General features: G+C 35.1%; 2 protein-coding genes across 3 annotated transcripts in view; both read right to left on the bottom strand.

The window, feature by feature from the left end:
- LOC118276225 (5'-3' exonuclease PLD3) overlaps nucleotides 1–17724 on the bottom strand; it is a 56821-nt gene extending 39097 nt beyond the window's left edge. The window contains exon 1 of one of the 2 annotated variants that reach the window (XM_035594461.2): nucleotides 17385–17724. In XM_035594461.2, coding sequence (XP_035450354.2) covers nucleotides 17385–17648 — 264 coding nt within the window. In that variant the 5' untranslated portion in view covers nucleotides 17649–17724. Of the gene's footprint in view, nucleotides 1–16581; nucleotides 16724–17384 lie in introns of those variants that run through there. The other variant, XM_050707525.1, reaches the window with a different exon arrangement.
- Nucleotides 17725–19734: 2010 nt separating this feature from the next.
- LOC118276220 (THO complex subunit 7 homolog) lies at nucleotides 19735–21251 on the bottom strand. Its single transcript, XM_035594455.2, has 3 exons — nucleotides 21082–21251; nucleotides 20876–20999; nucleotides 19735–20756 (listed from the first exon to the last, which is right to left on the bottom strand). The coding sequence occupies exons 1-3, from the start codon at nucleotides 21089–21091 to the stop codon at nucleotides 20270–20272; spliced, it is 621 nt and encodes a 206-aa protein (XP_035450348.1). The 5' UTR covers nucleotides 21092–21251; the 3' UTR covers nucleotides 19735–20269.
- Between the last annotated feature and the right edge of the window lie 184 nt (nucleotides 21252–21435).

A 21435-nucleotide genomic window follows, 5' to 3' on the forward strand; every position in this document is an offset into this window, starting at 1 on the left:
ACTTGAGAAGTGCTACAGACGAGTAAGCATTAAAATTTACTTCTCAATACACAGCGCAGGTGTTGCCAGTTTCATATATTTGCAATTCCAATGTGCTAGTACGTACTCTAACTAAATGTTATACAGAATTCGAATAGAGTTGTATCGTATTGTGAGCACTTTCGTGTATGTATGGGAATGTATAACTTTATTGAACTTTGCCAGATGTTTGAAACTTGTGTTCAATTTGATTTTTGTTTACTATACAACTTTAGAAGTCAAGGCACTCATTAATTGGACGAAAGTGTGAAACTGTATAACGTAATTATACTTATGCCATACGTGCGTATGATCCGTCTTAATAATTATACCTATACGTATGATTGAAATATGATGTTATGGATGCATGAGAGAGTGGGTTCAAAATCTAACAAGGGTAAGTACCAATATAATTTTTTCAGATTTATATATACTTTCTAAGATTATTTAGACACCTCTGACAAACGTTCTATTCTTGTTGATGTTTTCCTTATAATTTCATATTTCGAATTATAAGTTTGAAATCACCGCATTGAGCAAGCAAGATAAATGATCAAATGTTCTTCGTGCGAGAAGAGCCTTTGGTCAGCAGTGGTCACTTATAGGGTGTTAAAGTAAAATTAAAGTAGTATGATTGAAATTAAAGATTTATCAAGCAATTATTATTTTGCTAATACAAGCTACATATGATTCCATTTTTTCTTAGAACGTTTGACATGAATAAGCAGCAAATTTTCTTTTGATTTCTGTATAAAATAAATTGTTTTTCAATTGTACGGGTCGTTTAACTGAATTTATTATTTCTTTTGTAGTATACTTGTATGAGTCGTACGTATGTCAGCTGTTTTAAAATATTAAACCTATGCTTACTCATGTGTTAGGTACATTTGTCATTAGTTCATTAATTACAAGGTTATTTTGCCATTACATCGATAAGAATATTATTTATCGTGGTCATTTGACTTTTATAAATTTGTCTACGGACCATTGGTCGACTTTAGAAGCATCAAAAGTACTAAGTAAACTGAAAAAAAACCAAAGTAAAAGAGTTCCTGAGTGTTTATGAATAAATAAGTAAATGGTTGAAAGTTAAACCTCGCACTGCCTCAATAGTCTTTTTTTTTTTTTTTTTTAGGGTGGAAAATCATCCAATGACTTCTCCCGCCTTGGGCGAGGCGAGAGGGAGTGTCAGACTCTTACTGACTAAAAACCACCCCGTTCCTATTCCTGCCCGTCGAGCCGGAGCCCCGGTAAACCCGCTAGGTAGTCCGCAGCTCCGGATTAGGCATCAGCCCTACTGGGCCCCATCTGTGGTGGTCTGATGGCTCTTTGAGGCGCGCGCAGAACGCGACGCGCCGCACGCACGGGTCTGGTTCTGGTCGGGCGGCGAGCTACCCTTGCTCACCGTCCGCAGACCCGCACTTACGGTGGCCGGAGATCATCGCGCGATCCCCGACGCCCGGAGTGTCTCTCGCGACGGCTGGGGCGTGAGGAAGTTCGTTCCCTCACGCGCCCCGCCTCCTCCTTAGCTAGCATGACTGCTTCGCAGAAGGAGGAGACGGCATCCCAGTCCCCCTCGCTCCGCACCATGGCTTGTATCAGTGCCGGACGCGAGAGGGCGCCGTCGCCGACCACATCCCTGAGGACACGGCGGTGCTCAGCCCACGCAGGGCAGACCGCAAGCGTATGTTCCACCGTGTCCTCCGGGCGGTCTTCGCAGTGATGACACCCGGGCGTTTCCTCCCGCCCAATCAGAAACAGGAACCTACCGAAGCTTCCATGTCCGGTAAGCACCTGCGTCAGGCGGTAGGTAAGGACGCCGTGGCGCCTCTCTAGCCACTCCTCAAAGAGGGGACTTACCGCTGCAATGACAGCGAGCCCAGCCCTTGGTTGCGACAGTCGCTGCTGCCATTCCGCCATGCCTTAATAGTCTAGTGGTTGTAATTACGACTGGCAACGACGGTGCGATCGACACATTGTATAGCGGCATTACGTGCCGTAATGTGCACCTCTACCCACCCCTTCGGAGATAAAAGACGTGACGATCACCTCTTACGATTGTAAAGACGAAAGTCTTATACCTCAATTACTCTACCCTAACACCTACATTATTAATCAAACTAGAAGCCTAGACATTTCTTGTTGACTTTACTCCTAAAATCGATCAAACTCAAGTCGTTTCACCTACACACAAATCAACAATGATTAACGATATTTTAAATATCGAAGGACAAGTGAAAACATGGGTTTTATCGACAAAGTATCTGTTAAATTTTAAGGCCAGTGTTGTTTTCTACCTAATGACGGTATAGCGTGGGTATCGAGTGGTCTAGAACCATTCGTACTCTAAATTGTGGATAAAGGTAGGCATCTATCTTTTATAAATATACTTATGAACTTTGTTGACAATCGTACATTAATCTGAGGGCCTATTTCAGTATAATTAGCGTCTATATTTAGATATCTACGAATCAGTAGAATTCGTTTGATTAGATAGCTCAACATCTGCCTAAATAGTTCCTATGCTGGTTTGTCCAGCCTCTTCAATGAAACAATGAATTTATGTTTGTAAATAGGCTACAAAAGAACACTTTTACACGTCAAAATTATTATATAAAAAATCTAGATGTAGCTAGCATTTCCTAACGGACTACTCTGAGAACAAATGCCGAAACAAATTCAGAGGTCATTGTCTCTTTCAAAGTCCAGACAAAATTTAAATAAGTGATCTGTGAGAATAGTGCAAGTTCGTTCTGTAGTGACCTTTTGAAGAAAGAGCCACAACAGTTTGAGCAGACCCGTTCTGATGGCAGTATGCATGTGTCGGTTTACGATCAGCTTAATCTTCCAATACAGAGAAGAAATGTATTTAAATAGCCATCATATCATACATTTTAAACATACATACAATCTTTGGTTCCTTCCACTTTTTAAGTCCTAACTTCACTTCACCAGTCGCGTGTCGTCGAGAAAATATTTAGATCATAATTTAGGCAAGGGATTAAAAACTAAATGTTCTGCTAAAAACTTATACATTAACGACTTTGAAGTTGAACACTAAAAGCAAAGAGGGAATTATGAATATTTTAACTAAATGTCCGTCCTAATCTAAATATTCAAGTGATATTTAATTATTGTCTTTAAAACAGTATATTGTAAAGGCATTGGTAACCTGCCTAAATATTGAAATCTTTCTTCATTTCTCCAAATATGAAGAAGAATGAAGGATTTCAATAAGCTTCTTAATCCTCTAGAGCCCTCAGGAGTAACTTAAGTCCTGAGATGACAAAAGGTGACATATTATGTCTATAAGAAGACGTAATACAGAAGGAAACTTAAGGACTTATTGAGTGGCATCATTTCTTGAAATTGAAATGTATAAATGATTTTAGAACGTATGTATTCTCATAAAGAGTACTATTTTGATTGCAAGATGTTTAAGACTATCTTCAATAAAGGATAGATATTCCATCACTATAATAGTTAAATATTTAAATTCTTAAAAAAAAAGCACACTAGAACAGTTTATCTATGGCTTTAAAGCTTCGAATTCGGATTTCAAATTACATTTTCAATCTTATAAGCTTCGTATTCATTCGTGTACCGAGCGTAATAAATCCTTTACTGTAGGTACGTCTGGATACCTGCTTCAAATGTACGGTCTATATTTTTGTCCTATTCTTTATTACATTTTGAACTTTATAGTATTAGTGTAAAGTCTAAAATTCAATGAATAAAATTGACAGAGTAGGTAGATATGCTGGCGACTGTACAAGTTTCTTGATATAACATAAAATAGTACATAGTCGAGTAGCATACGAGACGAGACTAAATTACTGAAAAACTTGTGCACCAAGATATTCTTTGTTCGTTCCTCAGTAACAATTTAGTTCAGAAATGTCAAGCACTTAAATGCATGTGTTGTCTGAACAAAACTTGTCTTCATGTGATCATGCTTTACCTTGATGAAATTGGATTTTTAAAACAAAGGAATTTTAACGGATTATATTTTTCGAAGAAAGACTTTTAGGTGGCATTTAACTTTACATGTTAAAGAGATTGTTAAATTGAAAATAATAAAAATGCATATTCTTACTATTATTGCTTGAGTTTAGTATGTTTGTTGTTTATTTCTATTAGGTTTTTATGTCCTATGTCTACATGAATGAAGTCGTGGGCGGAAAGTTAGTTCATCATAAATCAAAACACTAAACTAGGAACATGGACACACTAAAACAAAGATCAGACGATTAGATACAGTACCTACTTGGACTAGACAGAATATCAGACGTAGGTATTGCTCATCGAGAGTCATACCGTCACGCCTGGTATTATATTTCATATCTTCAAGTTTCGTGACGTCACTGTCTGGAAATTTCTGGAATATTTTGCTAACATTCCTAACTATTCCATTACCTATATGTAGATACGTGTTTTATTTGAGTACCTAGCTACTTGAGTGCGCGAAATACTGTAAGAAGATATGTGTAGAAGTGAGTATGTGCCCCATTATTCATATAATATGATGTACGTGTTATAAAATAATGTACGTGTTATAAAGAATGAGAAAATGTTTCGATCACTATGTACCTACTTCATGAGAAATGAATGTTTGAGAGCCCAGAAAAAAGTTCCCTTTGTATTTTTTAAATGTAAAGAATGATTATTTTAAATTAAGAATGAATATTTTTTATAACGCAAAGAATTTGAGTGCACGAAAAATATTTCCCTTTGTTTTTTTAAACGTGAAGAATTAATATTATTTTAAATTAAGAATGGATATTTTTTTTTATAACGCAGAGAATGAAAGTGCACAAAAAATATTTCCCTTTGTTTTTTTTAAACGTGAAGATTGAATATTTTAAATTAAGAACGAATAACTTTATAACGTTAAGAATGAATGTTTTGAATTACGAATGATTTTTTTTTGTAACGTGAAGATTAAGCATTAAGGACAAATATAAATCCTAAATACTATAATAGAAACTCTTTTTTAGTACTTTCGTAATAATTTATACGTCACGCGATTGATTTATTATTAGTTTGTTTCGTTATTACAAGTTCATGACTAATAATGTAATTTCAAGGGACGCGAGTGTGGCCTTGGCATTATTTGAACTTTCCCATTATTTGTGGGTCGGATTTTATTACCTAGTTTGAGTTTCTACGTCAAAATTTACCAATTAATATTTTTTATTGTTATTAAATTACAGTTGGAAACTTTTGGAATTTTTTTATTGAGTTTTAGGTATTTACATAAGTTAAAATTCGTATGTTTTCGGTTACGAGCACGTAATAAGTGCTTCTACTTGCTAAGCATAATTTCTTCGTATTTTCATTACAATCTCGAATTAGCAGATTCTAAATATTCTAATGAATTACCAAGAATCTACACTGTTGAATAGGCTCTAAATTGCATTATTGTATAAACTGAGACTTCGCAAAATATCGAACTACTCTCTAATTAAGAAGAATTATAAAATTGACTACACGAGATATACGTACGCTATAGTACCTAACAGCAAAGAGTACATTTTCATTTTAAGTGTGGGAGAGCCATCCTTCGATTGCTTCGGCACGAATAGACCGGCTCTACCGGAGCGATACCACGTCCTCACAGAAAACCGACGTGAAACAACGCCAACGTTGTCGTTATGTGAGTGAGGTTACCGGAGACCTAATTACAAGAGGCCAGCAACGGACTTGTAATGCCTCTGGTGTTTCGGATGTTCACGGGCGGCGGCAATTGCTTACCATGAGGTGATCTGCTCGTTTACCAGCTTATCCCATAAAAAACACACCAGAACTTGTGACATCAGTTTTCGAAGAACACGAATATCAAAAAATACCGTATTTCTCTTCCTTATAGCTGCTCATTAATATCGGCAGTGTTCAATAAAATGGGCGGGTTTACGACTGCCTAACAGCTCTTCACATTTTGCAGACAACTCGTAAAAAACTAATCATGCAAATGCATGAACCTTTGATACTAAGTAATGAACTTTAAAGTGGATAGTGACATTGAATATTCATAGGAAAATGGTTTTTATTTGCTTTAATTAAAGTTCAGTCTCGTTTGTCTGATATGGTAGATACTACTCAGCATGATTTGCTTATTTCGATTTTGCAGTTTTGAAATCTTCGGTAGTTCAAGATTGTTGGTTTTATTACACTGCCAAACGTTGCACAGTGAGGGCTCAACTAAATAATTAAATTGTCAAATAACTTTTGACATTTCCTAACTTCCAAATAGATTCAAAAGTATTAAAACATTTCTTAACAACTCCGACTACACGGGCATTTTACAAAACCTATTAAAAGACAGCACTTTTCCGCAAATGTCAAAGTTTGACATTTCCATTTTCCATCAAGTAATAGATGTGAAAACTATAATCATTTGATGATTCACGCATATTGTTTGGTCAAAACTTGTATAAAACGAACATCAATAAATTATTCCATAGTTGCCCTACATTTTGTTGATCGAATTAACACCCCTACCAAAAAAGAAAAATAACAAAATGTACAAGAACAAATCTAAGATATAACTGTCAACTTTCCACCCGGAAAAAAAATAAACTGACTTTTTATAACACTGGCAGCTCAGGTGACGTCATGGTCCATGGTTGTTAATTAAACGAATGTAAAAGCTTTTAAATATAGAACACGTCATTCTAACTGCGTGTATTGGAAATGCAAAACAATATAAATGTAGGTAAATGAGTTCCAATGAAAATGTTTAGTCACTTTTACTAGTAGGCGAATAAAAACACTGAATTAAAGTGGTTAGTAGGTAGTACCTATTTACTTAAATCGCAAGTTCTAGAAAATAAAAGGTTAATGATAATGACATCACTTTCAAGAATAGTTAGGTATTTTTTTACCTAGTAAGGTGACCCTATTTAGTGCATATACTATAATAATATATAGGTACTATACATTGCTTAGTTTTTATAAGTACTTGTTTTTTATGTAACCTACTTACTACTATATACAATTGGGTCAAACTCCAAAACGGGCGTATTCGTGTAATCGATCTGGTTTTTTTAGTTATAGATATTTAATGGTAATTATGTATTTGTCTACGGTATACAGCTAATAAAGGTATTTATTATAAAGCTCCAATTTTAAAGTATGAAACTTGTTTACAAGACTTTGAAAGAATTTACCTACATTATTGTTTTACAAAATTATATTTTTATCATTTAGTTTCAATCACATTTCGTCATACGTAGTCTGTAACCAAGTCCCTCTATTCTTTTGAAACTCCGTACTTAAACTACGACTATACATATACAATCTATAGGTACATTTCGTGCCGTCCATCCAAGCGTCTGACATCTACTAACAAACTAACCAACAGTTTAAAAAAACACAAAGGTCACGAGCTACTGCCCTTTGAACTAGGGTTTAACCCGTGTACCTCCAGTTGATTTAACTTAGATAGCGGTCAAAACGAACTATTAAAAAAGGTTAACTACACAGTTCGCTTGTAATGTTTTAATGTAAAACAAAGTAATTGTTTTTTTGTCAACCGCTGTATAAAGTGTAGACTTACACGTAACACGATATTTTACTTTTTCTAGAAAATTCCTATAGAACTAATCTACTGCTTTATCAGAACAAACAATAAGTATTGGTTTAGTAACACATTTGTCACCTTATTAAAAAAGAAAAAATCAATACGGGAGAAAAGCAAAAAGAATGACATTCACATCATATAGCATGAACAACAACATTACTATGAACAAATCATAGTAGTGTTACAGGGATTGTCGTTCTCCGTGAAGGTCTAAGGGGGAGGCCTTTGTTCAGCAGTGGACGTCTCTCAGCTGATGATGAGAGTATGTGTTACACTAACAATACAATATTTTTTTACAATAATTTTCTTCGAGCTGCGGGAGCCGCTGAGTCAACACCTCCTGAAGATGCTCCGTGGAGGAGCGAAACATATGTCGAGTGTTTTGTTGCGTGTCGTGTGGTGTGTGTGTTTATGTATTGCACCTCTGCTGCGTGAGCATTTATGCTGGAAATACATCTTCAAGCGGAATGAAAACTAAAAAGAAATATTTTATTGTTAGTATAGCATGGATTTCCGCAAAGTAACGCCTTATTCTATTCTATTCATAGTATTGTTGTTTCAATCGCGATTTACAATTGATTTAAATAATAAGTAGAATAATTGAACACTACTTGACTATTATATTTAACAACGTTTTTTCGTTAAGTTGTTAAGACTGTTTTTTGGGCAATATCAATCATAACGATCACACGTTTATCGATTTTATTAAAATCTATAAAATATATCTTAAAAAGCAATTTACATAGTGGCTTACCTAATAGTTATTGCTCAGGAGCCACACGCAAGGCATAATACGATTAATTTTCATTAGTTGTTACAATTTCTAGGACATTTTCATTCAAATCGATTCACAACTTAATTGTTTTAATCGATATTAAGTGTTTGACAATGACCTCAAATATGGATGAAAATTTGAGGCCATTGGATTTTATAATGGTGGAGTTTGAACGGGGTTGTATAATTTGATAGTTTTCAAGTTTATTGGTGTCACACCCATAGCAAAATAAACACCCATAACATAAAGTTAAAGCGTGATTCGCAGAAAATTAAAAAAATGTTTCAAACAGTTGAGGTGAAAAGAAATCGGTTAATAAGTTGCTTGACTGCGACGGTAAAAATAAGTATCAAATAATATTTTTCGTATGACTAAGAAAATTATAAGTACATTACATTAATAACGCTTTTCTAACTAACGAATTAATTATAAGAAGCTCATTAATATTTATAATTCCATATCATTAATCTAGTACAAGTCCATATACTAAGTTTTAATTTTCTAGAGTAAAAATGACCTTGGATAAATCACCTTGACCTCATGTCAGTGGTGAGTTTGACCTTGGTTGATTACCTAGATAAAGACTATGAGGCACCCGGAAACTAATGGGTCCTAAGTAACCGCACCACGATAGCGTTTCCCTGAAGTCGCATGCTTTCTTATGGAAATTAAGTGCGCTAATAAAAAGTTACTGCGTGGGTAATTAATGTCTATAGACTGACATCACTTCTTTTCTTAGAGGTAAATGGCAGTGTATCGGTAATATTGTCATCGTAAAGTTATTTAGGTGATAAAAAATTACCAATCTATGTTTTGCACGAGCCTGCGGAAGGCGAGCAAGGGTAGCTCGTCGCTAGACTAGAACCCGAATGTACGATGCGTCGCGTTAAAGAGCCATCAGAGCGCACTACAGAATATGAGGTCCAGTAAAGCTGAGGCCCAAAGCGGAGCCCTAAAAGGCTTAACAGTTTGCCGGGCCTCCGGCTTGAATGTCAGGAATAGGAATGGGGTGGTTTTTAGTCAGTAAGAGTCTAACACTCGCCTTGCCGACGGGAGACGGGAAAAGGCATTGGACCATTATATCCACTCAAAATCTATCAACCAGATTTGAATATAGAACGTAATTTGTATGAGCTATTTACCATATGTTTAAATGACGATGATGCAATAGAATAGAGGCTGAGGTGAACTTTACAACATTTAAGCAGTTTTATTTAAAGGAACCGAACAATAGATCTAATAGGTTGCTTACTCCCATTATTTGTTGTACTTAACTGACTAAGTCACAAAACTGTGTAAACAAATACTTAATAAGGTTTTCCATTTATTCTCTAAATTTTAAAAGTAAAAGTTCATGTATGTATTTATTCCGTATAAATTCTTAAACGAGGTTATACATGATAGTAGTCATTACTCAAATTAAGTTATTGACTGTACATTTCTACCTAGCTACTGAATTATTTTTGTAGTATTAAACCAAAACGACTCGAAAATTTTAGCTTCCTATGATTTAGTATTATGTGATGTGATGAGATGATGATAATAAAATTAACACGCGTCAATGATATCTCTATAGATTTTCAAGAAAGACTATAAGTTTTGTTTTTATAAATCAAATAAATGAAATATTTAATCACTAACAAAGACTGATGACTGTTAATGACACTACACGAGACTGAATTTTTATGTAAGATTTATATACCCACATGGGCTTTGACAGGTGTGAGGTTATGTATGTAAAAGAAAACATAAGTGGCGCTGATAAGTGAAACATTTGATCACTAACAAGTCTTTAAAATAAACTTTAATCGATATTTTTTATTATCGAACAACACTATATAACCTTACAAGTGAAGGAAGCAATAAGTATGTAGATCGGAAGACAGTAAGATTATAGTGTCATTTAATAAAAAGAAGGCAATCACACAACCACCCGGAAAGCATTTCAACCTCGAATGCCAATATTCCGTCTGTAAACGACCACGTTCTGCATAATGCAGTCTATTTTCGTTCAAGCTCACCTATAAGTGTATGGTAAAGACAAAACCTTTAAAGAAACTTTGAACAGTTTGAGGTGAACTAGGCCAGGGGCGAGATGCTTGATCGATAGGCTGCTGTCTAATACATCGTGAATTTTGTAGCTATTTTCAGTCAGCCAATAAATAACTTGGGAATCGCAAGCCTGGAGACGTATGCAGCAAAACTTAGAGAGATATTAATTAAAATTCTAACTTCATACCAAGGTCGCCAAGCTTGGCCATAGTCGCCAAAACTAAACTTATAGTCGCCAAGCTTGGCCATAGTCGCCAAGCTTGGCCATAGTCGCTAAGCTTGGCCATAGTAGAATCACGGGTGTGATACGGTCAATTATAATCATTTTATATTAATGTAATTTTTTTTAATTAGCCACAACGAGAGAAAATATATAAAGTTTCCAATAACTCAAAGTTCTCTTCATCATCATAGAAAATCATCCCATGACTGCTGCAGTCCTTGGGTGAGGCGAGGAGGCTCTTACTGGCTAAAACCACCCCGTTCCTAATTCTGCTTAGAGCCCGCTACCCAACCATTATTTTCTTAACTTTGTAGTGGTAGCCTCTAACCTCACAAGAAGCTAAATTGTAATTTAACGAAACGCGAAACTTTAAGTAAAACGTACAACTTCATTTGGTCTCTTTAAGGTCTTTTTCCGACCTCATTGGAGTCAAACATTCATTCTAATGTAGCCGAACTTTTATGGGTAAATGTTTTGTAAAGAAATGTATTTTTATTTCGTGTTTGCAATTAAACGTGTTATTGGAGATTTTTATGAAGCCTATGTCCTCTTGTCTTGTGTATATTATGTATATCAGTAAAGACTTATTGCTAAAATACTTATCTACAGTGAAAATTCGTATTCTACTCTGTGTCCTGCTTCCTCACGTAAAATCTGCGTACATCTGAACAGTATAGCTATACAAAACAATTGATCACTTTTATTTATATAGGTACCTATACATTATAAACCCACCCAGCATTGTTTTGTAGTATTTCAGTATAAAAAGAAAAGCAATAAAATTACTAGCAGCTATTTTTATTTGTATCGTATTTTTATTGTCAAGGCTAAATGCCTAACACAACGCGAGTTAAAATTGTCATGGCTTTAAACAATAGTAGAAATTCATCTATTGGAAAGGAACAAATTTTAATTGTAGTACTACCTAATAGTAGAAATTCATCCATTATTAGTAAATACTACAATTTGTTACTCTATCACACCAACAGTCCGTGATAGTCCACTGCTGAACTAGGGACCTTCTCTACATAAGATCGCTTACCATAATCTGCACGCTTGACAGCCAGGTAGGAGATCGCAGTTTAAAAAGTTTTGGAGAAACTCTTGAATCCAATTCCGATCGATCGACATTAATATTGTGAAATTTCGTACTCTTGAGTTGCAACACTAGCGCCCATTGCATCCGTATTGCGTTGATATTTAATGAACAAAACTATATTGAGTTTAGCATCATATTCCATAATCTAATTGCTGTATTTAAAAATTACGATTGGAGTTGTAAAGTTTTGATATTGAGATTGATTTCAACAGTAAGCGCTCAGGTTTATGCAAGAGCGTTTCTGCCTAGTCTCTGTTAAATATGTAGTCTTTTAGTAAGCTCTTACGACATCTGTGGGGTGCAAGTATTTTGCCATCGCCAAACGACTATACCTACACGCTTTGAGAATTAATTGTCCCTATTTTAATTAACCGATAGGAAGTAAGATGCATATCAGTTTGTTATCACACGCCATTGGGATAGTGCATCGTATACAAACATAGATAAAGCGACCATAAAACGCTTTTATTTACTTTAATCAATTAATATTAAAAGGGGGACTTTTAATTAAACTATAGGTGTATTGGACACCTAATAAAAATGCTATTTGTACTTACTTATTGGCGGTAAAATCCTTTAAAACATTAAAGTTACATAATATGCAAATAAAAACAATATACCTTATCGTCCAAAAGTATAAATATTTCTCTTACCATTTATCTCGAAAGCTGTAGACGTTTAAACATTATCTCTCACTTTGAATCACAGCATCACTCAAGCTTGTACTCGTAAATAATTCAAAGACTCTGCGAGTTTCATACGTTGAACATTTACCCATGTGTAACATAGCAGCATTCTCGGTAAATAAATAGCACCTTTACTGAATAATTACACGCATAAAGGAGTTTACAACAAGCTAAAGGGAAATATGCTTATTATAGACTTATGACTTGAGTCAACTTGCGTGCAAGATTCCGTTCGCATTTAAGGATAAATAATAACTAAGGAAACGATTAAATAACGATATTTCCGACGAACATTGTCATGCGATATTTTAATTTAATGGAATTCGTAAAGTAATTTAGGTAGTGATTTGTCAACGACAAAATGTTGGATTGTTAACGCAAAATTATGTTGTTAGAAAAATATGATTAATAACTTTAAGACATATTTGGACTACACATTTTAAAGAGCGTCTTTGCATGGTGTTCCTAAATTCAGTATTATTACTGATACAATACACGTAATAGTCTTAATAGTAACTATTATTAAGACTGTAATTTTCAGGTGTGTTTTAGTCTGGAAGAGCCATGCTTCGACACGAATGGGCCGGATCGACTGTATAACACGGCCTAACAGAAAACCGACGTGAAACAACGTTTGCGTTGTTTTGTTGTATCAGTGAGGTTACCGGAGGCCCAATTACCCCCCTTCCTAATCTCCGATTCTCCAACAACCCAAAAATTCCTAATCTCCAAAAGGCCGTCAACGCACTTGTACGCCTCTGGTGTTTAAGGTGTCCATGGGCGGCGGCAATTAATAACCATCAGGTCATCCGTCTGCTTATTTACCGGCCTGTATGCGCCATAAAATAATAACTGTATGTCGCCTAGTCCAGGTTATTCTCGCAGGCACGTTTATTTTCCTACATGTGCATAGAAATAAACCGAAGCCAATATTACATAAGGTATTACCGGATAAAAGCGAACGTATTATTCACATTAGGATTAGTAAACAGACGTCATTATGATGTTATGCACGACCCAAAGCCTATTTTAATGAATCACGCTTAATCGGATTTCGACTTAGCATCGATTTAATTTTAACCTCCGATGGAAAAAGAAGGATGGATGATGCAATTTTGACCTGTTTGTTTGTGTCAGTACATGGCAGTTTAACTCGTAAATAAATTAACCGAAATTAGTGTAGTTTTTTAAATAGAAGCTTTGTTCAGCACGGGGGCTGTTAGGAGTGTTTTATGAAAATGAAATCAGCAGTTTAAAAACTACATGATAACGAGATAATTACACATGCTGAACTGATCCCATTTCACCGCAGACAAAATACATGCATTGTCAAATTTTTGCTGTACCTATTTGTCATTGCTTTTTTTGCTTGAGAAATAAATGTTTTTCTTTCTTCCTTTATCTTTAAACTAGTTGTTCTTACAGTATTATAAATTGTAAACGACCAACATATTATTATTTGATCAAAAATTTTTAATAGATAGCTTCGTTCATCAAGTATATCTAGACTAGATATTGATTTAATTTAATTTTGTTACTAGATAATCCAATTACTTAAGTGAACAAAAAAAAAACAGATTGATAGGTATTTATGAAATATATGAAACCCTTCGTAATCCTTCAAATCAAAAGGTGGATATACTCAACAAAGTGATATGCAAATGATTTTGTTCGGCGGCACGCGATATTAGCATGTCAATTGTGGTTCACCAGTACAAAGCTGTTTTGTGTTTTACTAATACATATGTATGGATTGTATGGGTGTTTGTTATATCTCTATGTATGTACGAAAATTTAAATAGGTTTGTGTGGAGTATGTAATGTATTTGGATTTAAAAGCGGGAGAATAATGGATTTTATGGTTACATGTAACTTATGTAGAATTGTATCACTTATCGCTGAAGCAGAATTGGTTCCTATATGTTGCTGAAGTAACTATCATTCATTTTTGTTGTTTAATACAATTAGAAAGGTGGCTTATGGCCAGTATAGAAATATAAAGTGCGTTAATATAACTCTTCTGCGTTAAATTAAAGCGCCATATTACCACAGATCTTTAAAAATAATTGCTATTTATTTTGCAAATGTGATGATTGATGACCATAAATATAGGTCTAGTCCCAATTAAAACAGTTTCCTTTCAGAAAACACGCGCAACGAAACTCTTCGAGGAAAAACAGAAACATGCTATTTCGCATTAATCGACAATACCATTTATTTATAGTTTCCATATAACACGACCACAACTAAAATAAAAAAGGTTAAAAATAATTGCGAACGATTTCGTTCGTGGAATCAATTTTAACACGTGATTACAGGTAATTCCAGTGAACATTAGGTCGAATTTCGAATAAACTTTTTATAATACCTATGTACATTTCTATAGGGCCAGTTTTACGGTGTTTTTTACATGTCTATAAAGTTCAAATAGGTTAGCTGAAGGTTGTTAAAACCACAGATTTCTCCAGTGACAATATCGAGAGTCATTTTAAGTATTGTTTTTTTAGGCTCAGTAATTGACGTTTTGTGGATGGATGGGATCCATGTCTGAGTAATAGCCTCCTTTTTTATGACAGGGCTAATTATACAGTAACTTATTTGAAAAAAAAAAATATCGTACGTAAATTGATTAGATTCGTGACAGCAAAGGCTTAAGGCAAATACTAGTTAAACCTAAATGTAATAATAGTAGGTACCCAAAATTACTAAACTGTTGTCAGAAAACCATTTCACAAATAAAACATCAAAATTTTAAATTGCTTAATCTCACGCTCTACTCAGAAATTGAACAGTAATTGGTTGGTAGTTCGTAGCCGCCGGCTACGAACGTCGTAGCTCGCTACGGCGTAGTCTGCTACGAAAAACGTAGCCGCAAACACGACATAATTTCCTAGTAATTTCTATGCTATAACATTTTAGGGTTAAACAAATGCTAAAAAACTATTCTCAAAGATCCGGTTCATTATATTTTATGGGGTTGTTTTTATCAAGATCAGATTGACGTTAGAATTGTATAGAAAAAAGAAAGAAAGGGTTCTCGCACCCATGTTATTTTCTAATATTTATCGCTATATCAAGAAAGATTACTAACTTTGATTTCAAATAATAGTGTAGTGTAACCTACTTTTATTTAGACCCACAGTACCTAAGTTTATTTTCGAGAAATCTTTCACACAAACTCAAAACTAATATCTAAGAAAGTTTCACAAGGTTTGGTTCCTATTTCGACAGTGGAACTCTAAAAGCCGTAGTGAACTTCCTGACCTTTCTGTTGATACAAAGCTGAAGGTCTTCGTGTTATGCTAATGTAGAACTAGCCTAGTTCCAAATATCAGTTGGCCAATCTAACTAACGACTGAAAACAGAATGTGCCTACATTTTTGTTTTTGTTTCTGTATTATTTAGGTGGAGCGATTTGCATAGATAGTGAGTGTAGGTATTTTTGTTAGATTTTGTAGAATGTTTCCTGTGTCTTTGATATATGAATGAAGTCATATTCAAAGTAAATAAACGATACGTTAATAATTGAACACAAATTAGAAGACGTTTGAACTGTAAATTAGTTACTTGAAGTCACGTTGTTTTAACAAACATGATTACGTTAAATTACATTCAACCGATATGTTACGATTAAAAACGTATACTATGTAAAAATATTAACCAAAGCACTCGACGTAAATTAATCAAGACTACAGAAGGCATTTTTCTATAAATTTTCTTATTTCAACAATTATTCGACGTGACCTACCCAATTAATTATTCGATAAATTATGTTTTATTTGTAACAGCTGGTAATAATTAAAGTTTCGGAAAAGTTAAGTTATCACTTTGACTTATTATTTGATATTACTTTTTAAGCCGTTGATTAAAATTTTTAGGTAAATAGAAATATCGTACGCTATATATACCTTGCCTTGTTAACAAGCATATAGTGCATATATCCTATATAAAGTATATACCGCAAATAAAACCTCATTCTAAGTGAATAATTGGAACAAGGTCGAATGTCGGGCCGACGGCGTCTGCTGCGACCGATGTCTTCCTTCACATAAAATCGATATAGTAGCAACGGTCGCATCGTCGCACGCCGCCATAAAAAACAATATAAACACAACATAATCGACACTAGTTAGCAAGTTCGCCCACCTCAAGCGGAATCAGCTTGCGAATGTTGAAATGACAGCGACACAATTCACTCCGCGGCACTCCCGGCGATTTAGCACTGTTATTGGATATCGTTTATTACCAATGAACTATGAGGGTGGACTGCACATGCCTTGCGCGCCTATGCATCTTTTACACTGAAGACAAGGACGTAAGTTATGCATTCGTTCAAAAAGTTTGTGTGGCCGCGCGCCAACCGACCAACTTTACACCTCACTTTTCAATTATTGTTGCTACTGTCTCGTATGTTTTTGTCACACTGACGTCAGTTCACTATTATTACGCGAATGACCATGCAACTCTTCATTTATGAATAGCAGTAAAGCAACACTAGGTCGCCGATGACCTACTTTAAATAAAATTTATCGCTGTCAATAAAACTTTTCACTGCTATGTTGGAATATTTTAACGAAACACGAGTACGGTAAACTAATAAGTTTAGTAACTGAATGCCATTTCAAGTCAATACGACCATTAGTGGTCTAGGTTTTTGATGAAGTCACAGTGAGTGTATAGTAAAAATAGCGAAGTTTCAAGTAGGTACATTAATGAAATTTTGTATTTTAGATAAGTAAGTACTCGACAGATACTAGAAATTTCATATGCGTAGATAAAATAGATTTTGAGTTATAGGTGGGTCGAACTTGGCCCGAAATGGTTCGTGTAATATAACCCACGGCCGGTGTGTCGGTTTTTTGCTCGAACTTGGCGGACACACTGCCGTGTGTCTAGATAAAGCAACACTAGGTTGCCGATGACCTACTTTAAATAAAAAGTGTACTCACCGATAGTCCAGGGTTGCAGCCTGACGTGATGGAATTCTTCCTGAACTTGGGCACGCAGATCTGCATGGAGCTCTTGTTTTTAGGGGGCCCGGCACAACCGTACTCATCACTTCTATTGTTCCTTGTCAGATTTATATTGTTGGTGTTGTTAACTTTCACCAAAATATTACAAGTTTGCGAAGCAATTTGAAAAAGACCTTCCTCTAAGTTTCTTTTGTTGTGGTACTGTCGATTGAAATGGAGATAGTCCCACCAGGAAGGCATTTTCTTTGATGAAACGTGTTTAGTTGGACCGCGGGCGGTGCGAGGCAGCCGCGTGCGTTCGACAGGGCCGCTCAAACGAAGTGACGAGTTCTGCCTTTATGTAAGTCTCAACGTAGACTTGCGCGTTCAACTTAGTTTTTTTGACAATGTACCTACTGGTACTGTCGCAGAGTTAAGTTTAAGTTTGTATTTTTTAGGTATGTGGTATCAAGAACCCTATTGCGTACTTATTTCTTATGAACTTGCAGAACGTTCATGTTTAGGAATCTACGTAGTCAATAGTTTATGTTCCGCCGATATTTACCTAATACCTAATCATCTGAAAAAAATAAGACAATTCAAATAATGTGTGCAAATCGTTATACAATTAACAGAACTACAAAATAATTAAGGTAGCACGTAAGTCACATACCCAACATTAGGTACCGCACCTAAAATACTAAAAACCTATCTACAACAATATGTCTGATTAACTACGATGAAAATAAGTAAAGTTTTCTACATTACAAAGAGTATTTTCTCGACGATAGTACGTTCCGCAGGTGGATGATTAATTAATTCATTCTTATTGACTTTTCGATGGCACATTCTGATGGATAAATTAGGGAATTCATATGTGAATTCTCAACTAGACAGTAGGTAGACACGCAACGCAACAAATTGTTGAATAAATTATAAGAAAAACCTTATTGTCCTTGATGGCATAAAGTAACAGTGAACTTGCTGGCACTGGCAAAGAGTGCGTTGAGACTTTAGTTGTGCTCTCACAGTAACAAACAAACAAGTACAAAAAGTTAAACATAACGTCTCGGGTTTTAATCCGCGAATGAGCAGGTAGAGATGCACTTTCACATTATAACGCGCGTCCACTTCTCGCTTTCAGTAGAAAAACTAAACCAAAAATCAGCTGTCTGATCATCTAAATTGTCGGTTTACACGTCTCTTAACTAAAATCATCACAAACTTACCAACATTGATCTTAAGGGAGACTATTATGATTTTTAACTCAATTTGCGTACTTGAAGAAAGTGTGAAACTCGCCGTGTGAGTGGAGTAGTTCAATCCCCTTTCCAATCCTCGAAGATTGGCAACGCACTTGTAACTTCTCTGGTGTTGCGAGTGCTGATTGCTAACTATTAACTAGGCCCTTACTTAACCCAAAAAATAAGTCAATCAATGAAGAAATAAAGAAAGGTACCTTTATCTTGCGTCTAGGTAAATATGATCTATAGGTAGGAGGTAGGTATGTAGGTATAGCTAATCTAAGTATTTGAGCTACAACACGCAAACAAATAAGTGAACACGCAAACGACCTGTAGCCAGACATAAGCATGCATTTTATGCATAGGTAGGGAGGTAGATACGCTATATACATCTCGTCAGGGCAGCGTCGTAGTCGCCGTATATTAACTACATAGGGACACAAGTGAAGAGTCCTAGAGACTACTAGGCCGTCTGATAAACCTGGACTAAAGGGTACCGAGCGTAGAGATTATGGCAAACCCTATCCTAACCCTACGCAAAGGAGGCCTATAGGCTAGCCATGGAATGGTATGAGCTTTGCATAACATCCAGGATAGACTGAAGGAATATAAAATTACGCCTTTCTTTATTTTCAGCGTTTTTACGTTACTTGTGCAAGTAGTTATTTTTAAAAATATTTATTAAGATTATGCCGCTTTCAAAAATAAATGAACTTGGAAAAGAATAAATAAGAGGTACCTATTTATAAAAGCACATAAGGCTAGACAACGCACCGAAAAAAAAATTAAGCACGACCTTCTATATTCCCATGACAGTCACTAGCTACAGGGTTACGTCAGTCAGTCATTTCATTATATATCCAGTAAAATAAAGTACACCATTTGTATGTACACAGTATGTAAAAACTAGACATTTTGTATTTGTTCATGACTCAAGGTAAAGTGGAGTAAAACATTAATGGGTGAGCACAGTATTGAATTAACTATTAGCACCTTCTAAAATATACTGCGTTATTCTTGGAATCACCCTTGTTTGGCATGGTTTGTATCAATTTCATAGAATTTTCAAAGTTCTTTCAAAGCAAAATAAAACAAAATTATTATTGGAACACCATCAAAATACATGATGGTATGTTTTATTACAAGTCAATAGAAAATAATCTTCCTTATTTTATCGAATACACAGAATAGCTCAACTATACATGCAGAAACATTTGGACCCTATAACGTGATTAAACTAAACAATCAATTTAACAAGTGCTTTGCGGGCCTTTTGAGGGTTAGGAATTTTTGGCTTGATGGGGAATGGAAAGGTAGGTAATTGGGCTTCCGGTAACCTCACTCACACATCACAACACAACGCGAGGGTTATTTCATGCCGGTTTTCTGTGAGTTGTTATAAGAGTCAACCAGGTGATTAAATGTACATTTGACAGACTGGTCAGCATCACTGATGAACCTGACCTTTTAACCAGCTATCACCAAACTGACAAAAAGATAATGGCTTATGCACAAGAGAACTTTAATCTGGCTGTGAACTTTGATGATTATGAACAAATCAAGGATTTTTACAGATACTATTTTGTCAGTTTCCTTCAATATAGTAGAGCTACATAACACTAAACCTAATTAGTAACACTAGGGTTCATTCAGAATGTCCTTCAAATTGTCCTTCATTTCAACATCATCAGACACAGACTCCGTATCATCAGGTTCATCCAGCAATGCTTGTAGTTGATGTATAGAAGTAACCAACACATGAAACTGTTTTTTTCTTAAAGCTAAACGGCTTTCCAACTGCTGTTTTGTGGACTCCAGATTGGCCAGTTCTGTTTTCAAAGTGCCAAGGCGTTCTAATGTCTCTCTCCTGTCTGGCTGTTCGCTAATTACCTTTGCTAGCACATCATACTCTATGCGATTTTTACGCACTGTCTTTGCTTGAGCGAGGTCAGCTTTACTCTTTTCTATGTGACTTTTGGCTACTTCTATTGAGTTCTCCAGTACTTTTGACATTGCTTCGTAACTTTGTAGCTCGGCTGACATCATTTCGGAGCCTAGTTGAGATTTTGTCACGGCAAATTCACATTGTGCTAGCTGGGCAAGCATTCGGTCGTGTGTTGCTTTACTGAAATTAAAAAAGAATACTTATTTAGTTTTGTGTCTATATAAGTGAGAGTTAACAGTTAATGTAACAAATGCATGTTATTATTCATAATTCAATCATATTGTTTATCAAATTCTAACCTTTCTTCAGGTTTGTCATCAGTGCTGTTACACCATTTTATCAATGTTTTTAACAGCACATTCAGTCTCCTGTCGTCTCCTGTTCCATCTCCGTCTATTAAGAGTCTTCTGCGAATAACATCCTCTGTGGAAATAGGGAAACAATATTAATGACCACGAATAATCACCACAAACATTTTATAATCGATGCTTATAACTCAACTTACCGTCTCCCATGTTGAATATCTGGTGCAGTTCGTTAAATAATGTATTTATTTGATGACTTATTAAAATGTATGCAAATATTTGATAGATATTTAGATAATAAACAAACAATAATGCAGTGCTATACACCGAACCGAAGAGCGCGTTTTAATGACATTTTGACATTACTTTGTTTGACGGAATGTTTTTTACTTTTTGCGTTCGAAAATCACTGCATGTTATTATTCTGACAATTAAGGAATAACAACGAATTTAATTGCATTAAAGTAAAGCGACATTTAATTTTATGAATAAAAAGATTTATATTTATTATACATATTATATTAACTACGAAATAATTATTTAATAATATTTTA

Source organism: Spodoptera frugiperda, chromosome 31, assembly GCF_023101765.2.
Source record: "Spodoptera frugiperda isolate SF20-4 chromosome 31, AGI-APGP_CSIRO_Sfru_2.0, whole genome shotgun sequence".
Lineage (NCBI taxonomy): Eukaryota > Metazoa > Arthropoda > Insecta > Lepidoptera > Noctuidae > Spodoptera > Spodoptera frugiperda.